Raw genomic sequence first — 12,827 nt, 5'->3', positions numbered from 1 at the left:
TGGTTCCCTGCTGCATGAACTGCTAATGCTTACTATAGGTGCCAATTTGTTTGCAAGACCCAGAGATTGGTCTTTGTTTGGATGGGAGTTATTGTACCAGACATGAAAGTGACACATACAGTCAAAAGTAACCACAGTGGAGAGAAATTCTATGAAGAGACAGCTCCAACAATGTGAGACCCTGAACAGTAAATTCAGAGTGTGGTGACTGCCAAATGAGAGGAATGTTAATTCCTGGAAAGACTCCAGATGTCAAACCCTTCCCCAAGGACAAGATTTTCCCATGTGTTGAAGGCTCAGCCCACATGCCTATCAACAAAAACAGGAACATTGCAAATGCCAGATGAGGAGCGGAAAAAACTAAAAATGTAAATATTATCTAGAGCTGAAATGAAGGTCAGTCAGTGTTAGGGAATAAATAGGCTGGTTGGAGGGACCCCTTCAGTTTCCTGCTGGAACACCCAAGACACCCTCACCATGAAGCTGCTCTTAGCCGCCCTACTCCTGGCAGGTAATGCAGTCTCCAGCTCTCCTCCTGGCACAGCGCTCTCTTCATGGGGATGCTATATGCGTAGGGCATCTCTACTCTACCTTCCTTGGTGTTTCATAGAAGCCTCCATCTCTGTGTATGACTCTTGAGCTTACGAGCAGTAAATTGATGGCTGTGCTGGTTTCCCATTAGGAGTGACAGCGGCGCAGAAGGGTTGAGGCAGTCCAAGGCATCACCCACCTTCTAAAGTCCTACAAGCAGAGGCTGCTACAGCCATTGAGCAGGGCCCACAGACCCTCCTTCACCATTAGGAAGGTGCAGCATCACCAGAGAGATTCCCTTAGGCGATGCCGCTGTCTCATAAGCGAGGTGCACCTAGTGCCTTCACTTTCGACAGACTCTCAGGAAGCTGCTCTTATAGATTAGCCACACTACCTCTACAGGGTGCAGTTCATAGCTCATTAGTTTATCAGCTCATTTCACTGTCTTAACAGTGAAATGTTCATAGTGCATGGCACAATCTCATCAGTGAGGTGTCCTTAGCTTATGGCACAGTCTCATCAGCGAGGTGTCCTTAGCTTATGGCACAGTCTCATCAGTAAGGTGTCCTTAGCTTATGGCACAGTCTCATCAGTGAGGTGTCACTAGCTTATAGCACAGTCTCATCAGTGAGGTGTCCTTAGCTTATGGCACAGTCTCATCAGCGAGGTGTCCTTAGCTTATGGCACAGTCTCATCAGTGAGGTGTCCTTAGCTTATGGCACAGTCTCATCAGTGAGGTGTCCTTAGCTTATGGCACAGTCTCATCAGTGAGGTGTCATTAGCTTATGGCACAGTCTCATCAGTGAGGTGTCCTTAGCTTATGGCACAGTCTCATCAGTGAGGTGTCCTTAGCTTATGGCACAGTCTCATCAGTGAGGTGTCGTTAGCTTATGGCATAGTCTCACCAGCGATGGTGTTTTAGTTTATGATCCAGTCTTACCAGGGAGATACCATTTTAGTTTAAAAGCACAGTGGGGCATATTCACAAAGAAATGGCACAGCACGGCGCTGCAAGCAATTTAGCGGTGCCGTTCTGTATCATTTAAAAAACAAAGGGATGCACCGTATTCACAAGAATATGAAGCACCCCTGTATTTTCCCTTGCTCTGGTGCTAAAAAAGCTGCCACCCTTGCATCATGATATAACTGAGTGCAATGAAGGTCTTTAATAATGGGTGATAAAACATGCGCCCATGTGTGCAAGACTGATTACACTCATTAACCCTGCAGATTTCTTGGTACAGAGGGGTCCTCTGATGTCCCATTCATTTTGGACTTTATTGTAGAGATGCTTCTCACACCTGGAGGCAAACTACACAATAAAAAAGAGAGTATTTCCAGTCGCGGCCGGTGGTGGGAGTACCTGCCGGGCGGTGACGTGTCGTTACGTGCACTGCATCACCAAATGCGATGCAGTGCACGTAACAAAATTCGTTTTATTTATTTATATGTTTACTTACCTGTTAAACTCTGTAATCCATACATTACTAACCCCCACCCTGCCCCTCCCCCTCCCCACGTCACCGCCCGGCAGGTACTCCCACCACCGGCCGTGACTGAGTTTTTCCTGACAGCTCAGTGCCTCCGGAAGATCAGCAGGGCTTGGGTGGAGTTGGCCATGCTTAATTGTCCCCAAAGATACCAGATCTTAAGTGCCACTGCCCCATGCTCCAATTTCTTGATCTACCTGTAGACTCATATAGCTTTGGCTTCTGCACTCCGAGGCCCACATCTTCCTTTACATGACGCTGCACTTTTAGACTGGCTTACATCTTACCTTTCTTGTGCTGCACTCCCAGACCCCATCCCCCTTTCCTCGTGCTGAACTCTAAGGTCTACAAATTTCATTTCCTCGTACTGCTGATGACATTCTAGATACTTGACATGAGCCCTCTTCTTCCTCTGCAGTGGCCTCTGCAAAACATCTCGACCCAGATCTGAATTCACTATTGAATTTTAGGAACATGATAAAGTGCGCCATCCCCTCCAGCAACCCTCTACTGGACTACAACGACTACGGCTGTTTCTGCGGCTACGGAGGCAGCGGGACTCCACTCGATGACCTAGACAGGTGAGTAAGAGCATCCTCTGCTCTCCAAGAGAGTTACCTTTCTGCTGCTTATCTCTTTCCATAGATCTCTCCTGAACCAACTTCACCTGACTATCTCTCCTCTTTTTCTTAGGCATCCTCTCCTTTCCTCGTTTCCCTCTGTCCCCGCTTTCCTTCTCTTCTCTCACTCTAGTTCTCTCGATGGGATCAATGTTTCACTTGAGCCGGTGGTTTTTGGTGCTGGTACTGGCACATAATTGTAAACACAAGCACTTCTGTTAGTCTGCCACATGGTGGCACTGTCTGTCTAATTTAGAGATGAGCACAACAGTTGTTTATTAATTCAATATACATTAAACATGACTAATACCTGCCACCAAAGACATTCTTATAGCTTTGGGGTCTGGAATGGCCTGAATTGTTAGACTTGTAAAGTGTGATGATTATTAGTTCTGTTGGCACTTTCATTGGCAGAGCTGGAAGGGGCAATGGGTGGTGCACGCTGCACTAACTTCCAGGCGAGGGCCCTGGCATTTATGTTTTATACAAATTAAGCACTGGATGGGGTCTGCAGCCAAGTTTGGCATCTGAGACACCTGGATTATTAGAGAGGAATTTAGACCCTGTCAGGAGGGCTGCAGAGCTCTTGTGATGGCTGAAGTCCTTCTTTCCACCAGCCACGCTACAGCACATCCACCGTATTAGAGATTCCCAATGGGTCAGACTGGATTTTGCTGGCTGTGACTGAGAATGGTCATTGCAGGCTGTTCTGCCATATCATGCTGGAATGGTGAACCAGTCGGCATTTTTTCCTTTTAAAAAAAAGTGGTGGCTTTGTTTCTGAGAAGATTTGGCAAATGTTTTTTCTCAGTTGCTTGGTGACTTTGATGGTGTTTAGTCACGGCTGGCATGACTCGCGGTTGGAGGTGGAGGAGGGTTCACGTGGGGTCACCCTGGGAGGAGGGGGGGGGTCACACTAGGGGAAGGGCTGTGATGCTGGATGGGGGGACTCGTGGGGGGTTTCATTTAATATAAAGTACATTTAATTAAACGTACCTTTCCGACAGTGGGGTCTCGCATCTTCTCTGCTCTTCTTCTCTCCAGGAACAGGAAGCAGGCAGCCAGGCTCCCTCCCTTCCCTAAGCCAACCACAATGCTGCAAGCAGCGTTGTGATTGGTCGGGACGCCGCCCAGGCGGGGGCTTATGAAGAGGCCTTTTTATCCACTTAGGTTGCATTTCAGCCTTCATGGAGAAGGGCAGAGTGCAAATGACTAGTTTGGGCGACCCCAGGGGGCCGAACAAACAGTCTTTGCGCACTCTGGAGTGGGCAAGCACACCACTCCCCCCCCCCCTGCTCTCAGAGCTGCCCCGCCCGCCTGCCTGTAACCAAACTGATGCGAGAAAGCAGTGGGACGACGCTCCTCTACCCTAGTGGAGGAGCCTCCGCTGGGTGTGTTTTTTGCTTGGGATTGCCATACCCTGCATCGCAAAGCTCTACAAAGTGGTCTTGGGTAGTAAAACACAGTACCAGAAGCCCCATCGTAAATATGGAGAATTTCCAGTGCCATTCAGCAGTGGCCTTGTGGCAGCTGGACACCTCTGAAAGGGGTTATGTTAACAGAACTAGCTATGACGTCACCATCAGAAACAAAGGGTTTCCCCCACCTCTATATGATGGGACACTTCCTGTGATTTTTGGCAGATGGTCTGAGGACGCCCTGCTCTCATGAGTAACTTAAGCCCAAATCTATTAACGTTTTACACAGGAGATAAGCAAAGGAATACAAAAGATAGCATATATTTACATGCCATTATGAAAGTGTGTTTTTCTTCTTTTAGTCTATTGACAAAAGCAAGAGTGATTAAAGAACTTTAAATAGAAACACACCGAGGCAGTTCTACGACTACAGCCAGAAGGGGTGAGTCCACTACTTAAATGTATCAGACTCTCCAAAACTGTTGAAGGTCTTGTTCAAAACAAAGCCAAGTCCTCCATTTTTTTTCAAGAAAGCAGATTGTTTTTCTAAAGTTAAAAACACACAATATTTAATCTTTTTTTTCTAAATTTGAATTTCGGCAATTAGCATTTGCCGATGGAATTTTCCATCTTGAGATCGTAGCATTGCTCATTTCACTCAGATTTGGTCACATTTCCTAAAATACTTAGCAAACTGATATCGAAAAGTTGTTGATTCGTTTTAAAATGAACCTCAATTGATCAAACCTCTTCCTCAAAACATTTTCCCCTAACAGCCTGGATGCACTCCAAAAGATAGACGCGGCTCTGCAAGTACACGCAAGTGTATTGCAAACAGTGCTAGGCAAGTCTGGTAGGGCTGGATGTAGGAGAGTGCATCACATGTCTTTGAGTGACCAGAGAGGGCTTCCATTGCCCATTGTGCAGTGAACCTTTCACTGGGTGTAATGGGCGTATACTAATGTTTTAAGCCAGTGGCGGCTCCTCCGCTAAGCAGTGTAAATAAAGGAAAAATAAACTGATAATAACTCATTTTTAGCATTTTATTTTTTCCTGCTTCAGCACTCGGGCCGGCCAAAAAGGCTCACTTTGCATGTTCTCCACCCAGGCTGCATTACAGCCTGCATTATTGTCACTAACAGCTTGTAATCCAAGTACCTGTAACCCACAAAAGAAGCAATTGAAATGTAGAAAGTGTCCCTGAATCAACTGTACTAATAAGGAAAGCAAGAAGGAAATAGAACAAAAGTTTATAGCAAAGCTTGATAATGATCTGTCAAAGGTGATAAAATACCCATTCTGCCCAAAACCATGGCACAAACCTCACCTAAAATTAGCACTTCCCAAAACCAAGCCTAAAATTAGCACTTTCCAAAACCAAGCCCAAAGTTGGCACTTTCCAAAACCAAGCCCAAAGTTGGCACTTCCCAAAACCAAGCTTAAATAAAATCAAATAAGCACTTCTCAAAAACAAACCCTAAAATTAGCATCATCCTACCACGCTTTATGTGGTCCTGGGCCTCAAGTTTGCAAAAAAGAGAGCAGCTCTAGTTTGTACCCATAGGCAGTAGTAGAAATATAAAATTCAAGGGGTCTTCATAAGAAAACCAAACCACTCTTATCTTACAATATAAAGCAGTGGTTAATTTGAGCCTGTGGTTTCCGGTGCTCGGCCCCAGCACTTAATTGTTAATAACGGCACTTAATGACAGCCTGCCACATGGTGGCTCTGTTTGTCTGCTTTCCAGATGAACACAATAGTTATTTATTCATTCAATATACATTAAACAGACCCCCCAGGATTTTCCAGTTTTGGATGGCAAATTGTGAGACATAAAAAAGGCAAATGTGTGTCCCAAAACCGCAAAATTCACAGTAATTTTGATGTGGGCAAAAATGTGCCTCCCACAAAAATACTGCAAGGCCTGTGTTCTGTCACTGCTGGAGACTATGCTATGTCACAAATTCAATCTGTAAACTTGCAGAGTCTCCAGCAGCATAGGGCCACAAAGAAGATGTCTGATACTAAAGAGAGCAGATTACAATAGGAAACCGCCTTTTTCTGTCATCAGACAACCTACATTCCCTGCCGTATTCTGTATGGGGGGGCGGGTGGGGGGGGGTCAGGGGCGGCTCTAGGCTCATGGTGGCCCTAGGCAGGGAGCGTAGGTAGGAGGCCCCGGAAGAGGGGTCCGGGTGGGGTGGAGTCCCCCCCTCCCACGCCCCCCCCAGCTCAGGAAGGTGTTTGGAAGTGGAACAGAGCTGGAGGCCGCCAAATCCCTGCCAGGGGCCATCATGCAAATATGTATCCATCCTCAGAGGATTATTATATTAAGGATATATATTGGTGTGGTGGCCCCTGGAGTTTGGTGGCCCTGTGCAGGTGCACAGCTTGCACATGCCTAAGGCCGCCCCTGGGGGGCGTGGTGGTGGAGGGCAGCAGAGGTTGGTGGCAAAACAAATGCACACAAAAAAAAGAGGAGATGAGGGGGGTTGGGAAGTGACAAAAAATAGAGGGGACCAAGGGAGAGGAGTGCAGTGGAGGGTGGGGGGGGGGAAGTGCCTTTCAACAGCCTGCAGTCCTCAGGGGGCACACTGAAACGTGTGAGAAGGGCTGCAGACTAATTGCACAGGAGGGGGCTTTTGTCCATTCAGTGGCATAGCAGGGGGGGTGGTCCATCCCAGGTGACACAAGTTTTGGGGACGACAGCTCCCCACTCTTATCTGCGGGCATTGCGGGGCTGCCATTGCAGGAATCATCAGCACCCCCTTCTCTTACATACAGCTTCTGCGGGGCGGGCAGCACAGGAACCGCCACGTGTGGCAACGGTCTAGCTACGCCACTGTGTCCATTTGAAAGGAAGGTGACAGAGAAAGTTAAAATCTCTGCTGTCTGCTGACTGCTAGTCTGTTGTTCACCTTCCATTCACTGGCTTAGCGAGCGGAAAGCAATTAAAGAGAGCGTGAAGCCCATGATTTTTTTAATGAACACAAATTTTAGGGGCACTTTTGTAAAAATCTTAGGATTTTAACAAAAGTCCCAATTTTGCAGTTTTTTGCAAATCGCGAAATTGTGATATCCTGGGGGGAGGGGGGCCTGATTAAAAGTGGGGAGCACCTGCCGCCTAAGGGCCCGATTCACAGAACTAACTTAAGACAAAATCCTAAACTTACTACTTTTGGTATTCACAGAAGTTAGGATTTTGTCTTAAGTTTGTCTTAAGACAAAATCCTATCTTTTGTGAATACCAAGAGTAGTAAGTTTAGGATTTTGTCTTAAGTTAGTTCTGTGAATCGGGCCCTAAGCCATTTTTATAGCTCTGGGGGCCTGAAATAGTCTGAATTGTCACGCTTGTAGTACTGTGATGGTTACTAGTAGTTGTCATTGGGAGCATTTGCAAGTGGCAATGGGTTGTGCAAGCTGCAGTGGCCTCCTGACAAGGGTCCTTGATGAGGACCCTGACACTTTTGTTTTTACTAATTAAGCACTGCAAATTAGGTTGCTTCCTCTCCTCCTCAAGTGCTGATCTAAAGGCAAGGAAAATGTTGTAGAAAATTAAATACTGATCTGAGTTGAATGTAATGGCTCTCAAAGAGAGGAAGGACTAGGCAGCCTGAAAGTGTGCACCCATTATCTCATTGCCTCTTCTGAGGTGTAGGTTTAATTTCATTCACATTGATGGAACCAAACTAATGAAGTGAAGTTTGTGAATAGACCCCAAAGTATGCAAATTCATTAGCTAGCTATACTGAAAAAATAGCATGTATGCAAGCCTCCTTGTCCTAGATTGTACGCCATTGGTCAATAGGAATCAATCTTCATGTATAGATTAGAATATCTCTAATCTTGTAGAGAGCTTAACACTGTTGTAATTCAATCTCTTGATTGTAACTTAATCATTGTGTGACCTATCCTGGACAGGTCACAAAAGGGTTTTCGGCCGAGACATAGCACTGAATCTGCACTGCTTGCAGTCACCGAGCAGCTACGGGCCACTCTGGATGAGGACAAAACCTCAGCACTGATTTTGTTGGACCTCAGTGCGGCCTTTGACACGGCCTCCCATAGGATTATGTCACAAAAGTTAGAGGAGATTGGGGTCAAGGGCAAGGTGCTGGCCTGGTTTGCGTCTTTTCTGGCCGATCGTTCCTTTCAGGTCTCTGCTACCCCTTTTTTCTTCCAGCGTCCACCCTCTCGGATGTGGTGTTATCCAGGGTACTGCAATAAGCTCAACCCTATTCAATGTTTATGCTCGCCCCTGGCCATTCTGGCCAAAGCACGGAACATCGACATGGTATCATACTCCGATGATACCCAACTGGTATTCACTCTCTGCAATAACTCCAAACAGGACCAAGCTAAATTTTAAGATGATCTTATGGCCATATCTGACTGGATGGTAGATAACTACTTGCAAATGAACTCCACCAAGTCAGAGGTGCTCCTGGTGGGCTGCGATGCCCATCGATGGAACAACCAATGGTGGCCTACAACCCTGGGTACCCCTACCCAACCGAAAACCGTGGTTAAGTTCTGATGGACAGTGCCCTCTCATTTGAAAGTCAAGCCAAAATAGTGGCAGGCACTTGCTTCGCCTCTTATGTGGCCTGAAACCATTGTGGGATTCTTCTATGCATCCATCCGTCAAATGATTGTCCAATCTACTGTACAGTCCCGACTAGACTACTGCAATGGACTCTTACTTGGCGTGAATAAAGCCATGACCAAAAGACTTCAATAGGCGCAGAACGTGGCTGCCCGTATGCTTTTTGCACTACCTAAGCATTACCATGCTTCAGACCTTCTTCGCCGGTTTCACAGGCTGCCGTAGACACTCTCTACTATGCACAAGATCTTGCATGGCCAAGGCCCGCAAATCCTGTACGGGCTGTGCTTGCCTTATGTACCGGCTCGAGCCCTGTGCTACGCGGATCTGCATCTGGCCTGTGTCCCCCGGGTGCGCAGGCTAAGAGCAGTGGGATGCTCTTTCAGGGCCATGGCACCGTCCTATGGAATTTTATCCCTCTTGCTGCTCGGGCACGCAAGACCAATGGGCCGTCAGAAAAGTTATTCAAACGTGGCTTTTCTCGAACCTTTAGTTGGAACCTTTGCTCCATGGTCCTGTCAGTCTTAGTGCTGGAATGCCCCGTTGATGGGGCAGCCATGTGCTTTACAAGGATTTATAACATATCATAACATAACATCCCGCAATTTGCTATGATCTCATATGAACAAATGTTTCTTTCCTTCTCTTACAGATGCTGTTACGTCCATGATGACTGCTACGGTCAAGCTATGAGCCACCCCAGCTGCAGAGGCATCGGTGACAACCCCTACACCGAGAACTACACTTATTCATGCTCTGGGACCAGCATCACTTGCAGCAGTATGTACACTGGGCTCTGTTTACTGCCCAACTTCTGGTTCTCCGTCACTTAGGGGTATCTGTACAAGGAAATGTCGGAGCGCAGAACTCCGACATTTCTAAAAAGCAGGGATTCATCGTATTTCTACAATACAGAGCTCCCCAGCGCTGGCGCTAAAGTTAGCTGCCAAGCACCTATGTTAAAGGTGCCTGCGTTGCAGGGAATGATTGTTTATGTCTAGGAAGTTGTCCCTTCATGCACATAAACAATCAATAATGGTGATTTGTTACTTCTATCTGTGCTGCACAATGCAGCACACGTGGAAGTAGAAAATCATCATTATTTAATGATTGTTTATGTGCAGGCAGTGATGCCTTCCTGCACATAAACAATCATTCATGGCATTTTGCAAAAAACGAAGAGAAATAAAAGTATTTTCCTTGTTGCGCCATTCTTACGCTGCTCCCGCACGGCATTAGATTTTGTCACTGCCTCAGATTTACACATTCTTGTAAATCTGGGGCAGCGTTAAAAACCCATGGGTGCCGCGGTGGAACCCCCACAGCAACACCCACAGATACCTGCGTTAAATGGTACCATAATTACAGAGCAGGGTGAAGCCACAAAAAGTGGCTTAACAACACTTTGTAAATATGGGCAGGGAATTGGGCCACAGGAACGTTGCTAAAAGTGACGTCCTGTGGAGCAATGCCCTTGTAAATGTGCCCCTCAGTCAGTCTCTCTCTCTCTCTCAAACATGGAATTGAACGTATGGTACACTAGTACATCATATAGAAATATTCCTGGTTTCATGCTCCAAAAAACGTATAACTGTGCATTAACTAGGCCAGCTAGCAGTAATTTTGAATGTGGTCCCTGATAATGGGAACCCAAGCATTGCTAAACTTTTTTTTAAACTTTATTATTTGAGTTTTATAGCATCATAAACATATTACCATATTCTTTTGACTACATCCATAATACAGCTCATCGTTTACACACTTTACACTTCGTGACGCTCATTGCTTTAGAATAAGTGATCTCTGCATACAGTGACAGTTTGCAATGATGGGGTATCGGTGACAGGTAAGAAAGTATTGCTAAACATTAAGGGCATATTTACAAGAAAGTGACACAGCGTCGCACTGCAAGTCATTTGGCTGCATCACTTTCAAAGCACTGGTATGCATATCATATTTACAACAATATGTCACATCCCTGTACTTTCCCCTGAGCTGGCGTGTAATAGGCTGCCATGCGCCAATGCAGGCACCTTTGCGCCATGGTGCAAGGGTGTCTGCGTTTTAGCGGAGATATTTTTTGTGTAGGAAGGGACACCATCCTGCACAAAAACAATCATGTTAGGTGTTTTCCTCTATCTATGCGTGCTGTATCCTTACACCTCCCCTCGGGAGGCATAGGATTTTAACACATTTCCAGATTTACGCAATATTGTAAATCTGGGAATACGGCAGAGTCCATTGGTGTTGCGTAGAAACGGCCTCAGTAACACCAATGGAATGCCCCTTTCACAAAGAGTGCTGCTTGAAAAGGGGGCGTATTTACAAGGACACAAAAATCCACGCAGGGTGGCTTTACATGGCCTTGTAAATATGGAGCACCACAGTGCGCCGCCAGTGCGTCAAAAAAAGTGACGTACCAGTGCCACAAGGGGTTTGTAAATATGCCCCTAAATACTTGGGGGCAGATTTATGTTAACTGGCGCATCCCGAGGGATGCGCCAGTTAACATGCGCCACAGTGCGCTACAGCTGCGCCACCCATGGTGCGCCGCATTTATAATGCGGCGCACCATGGTGCAAAAACGGCACAGATGCGTGACGCATCTGTGCCGGAAATGTGTCGCATTGCTGGAGTTGCGTCGCAAACGCGACGCAGCTCCAGCAAGGCTCGGGGTGCCCCATTTTAATAATGTTGCGTCAAGACCTACGCCTGCTTCAAGCAGGCGCAGGGCTTTGACGCAGCATTGGCTTAAAAGTGACTGAGTGAAATCTCATAGATTTCAATCAGCCACTTTTGCGAGGCGCACCTGCCCCGGAACGCCCACCCTGCGCCGGAACGCCCACAAGCGGCGCAGGGCTTTACAACGTGACGCATCTGCCTAGATGCGCCACGTTGTAAATCGTTCGTAGGGATGCGCCACGTTTACGCCGCCTTGCGTGACGCAACAGCGGCGTAAATGTGGCGCAAGGGCCTCATAAATCTGCCCCTTGATGTTCCTTTTTCCATTTGGGATAAATCACAAACAAGGATGGAGAGCAGAACCGTCCAGTTGTCCTGTGTTCAGCATAACTGTGCCTAGTATAATTCACAGGAGCTAAGTGCATGGTGGACCCTAGCCAGGTTGTACACTCTTTAAAGGGGATGATTAAAACTCCCAGCAGTAAGCAGCAGCCATGCAACCAAACTCTGTAAAGTCTTGAGAGTCAGAAGAGTGTAATATTCAGGTATGGACCACTGATTCAAGTCCAGAGAGATTGTTGTTCTGGCACAGGCCAACGACAGTCCCAATTTCCCTCACATGCACCCTATTCTGCCAATGTTTACCGCTTTCTCAGATAGGACACAACTTTTAACACAAACTTCTCTTCTTTCTCTAGGTAAAAACAACCCTTGCGAAGCATTTATCTGTGAGTGCGACCGCACTGCCGCCATCTGCTTCTCCAGGTCTAAGTACAACCCCGAGTACAAAAACGTGGATGTAAAAAAATACTGCAAGTAAGGTCTTTCGAGGATCAGGACCCGCCTGAGATAATGCCCCCTATGCCTTAAGGCTCATGACTTGTCTAAGCAATGGGGCCACCAAATTCCAGAACAGTCTATGATGTATACAGTAGCTGGAGGAAGACTTCCATCCATTGATGGAGCTGGGTTCACATGCTTCAGTTGGTAACTTACAAAAACTCTTCACAGGAATATGGTTTTGTTCATATCTGTTCATTGTATGTCCTTACAACAGTGCATTACTGGAGCCAATAGTCCTTTATTTAACGTATTTGCATGCTTGTACATTTAATAAACATGTTTCACAACTTTCGCTCAATGTCATTGATTTGTTGCTCTGCGTCTACTTCCACCTCTACGGGCATCCACTGAAGCAAATCATGCAAATGCTTTAATCGACAGACACAAGTGCAATGGACTCATGGTGAGTTTCGCATGCACACGTGTAGTTAATAGTGATGCCCATGCACAAGCAGGGTGATGAAGTACAGTCAAGTGAGGGTGATGGGGGAGTGGTGGCAGTGGTCCATGGGCTGTACATGATCTTGTCTGAGCATGACATGGGTTGGCCAAGGACGAAGGTAGGTATTGTGGTTATTTGTAGATGATGGGGAGCACATGAGATATTAGGTGAGGCTCAAAGCTGCTTAATGAGGG

General features: G+C 46.6%; 1 protein-coding gene across 1 annotated transcript; it reads left to right on the top strand.

The window, feature by feature from the left end:
• Positions 1–458: 458 nt before the first annotated feature.
• Positions 459–12,478, top strand: LOC147679101 (phospholipase A2, minor isoenzyme-like). The gene is made up of 4 exons (XM_086944713.1): positions 459–511; positions 2,440–2,602; positions 9,319–9,446; positions 12,047–12,478. Exons 1-4 carry the CDS (start codon positions 478–480, stop codon positions 12,166–12,168), a joined length of 447 nt encoding a protein of 148 aa, XP_086800839.1. The 5' UTR covers positions 459–477; the 3' UTR covers positions 12,169–12,478.
• The last annotated feature ends 349 nt before the right edge of the window (positions 12,479–12,827 follow it).

Source organism: Lissotriton vulgaris, chromosome 11, assembly GCF_964263255.1.
Source record: "Lissotriton vulgaris chromosome 11, aLisVul1.2, whole genome shotgun sequence".
Classification (NCBI taxonomy): domain Eukaryota; kingdom Metazoa; phylum Chordata; class Amphibia; order Caudata; family Salamandridae; genus Lissotriton; species Lissotriton vulgaris.
This window is presented reverse-complemented; position numbering and strand designations above follow the sequence as displayed.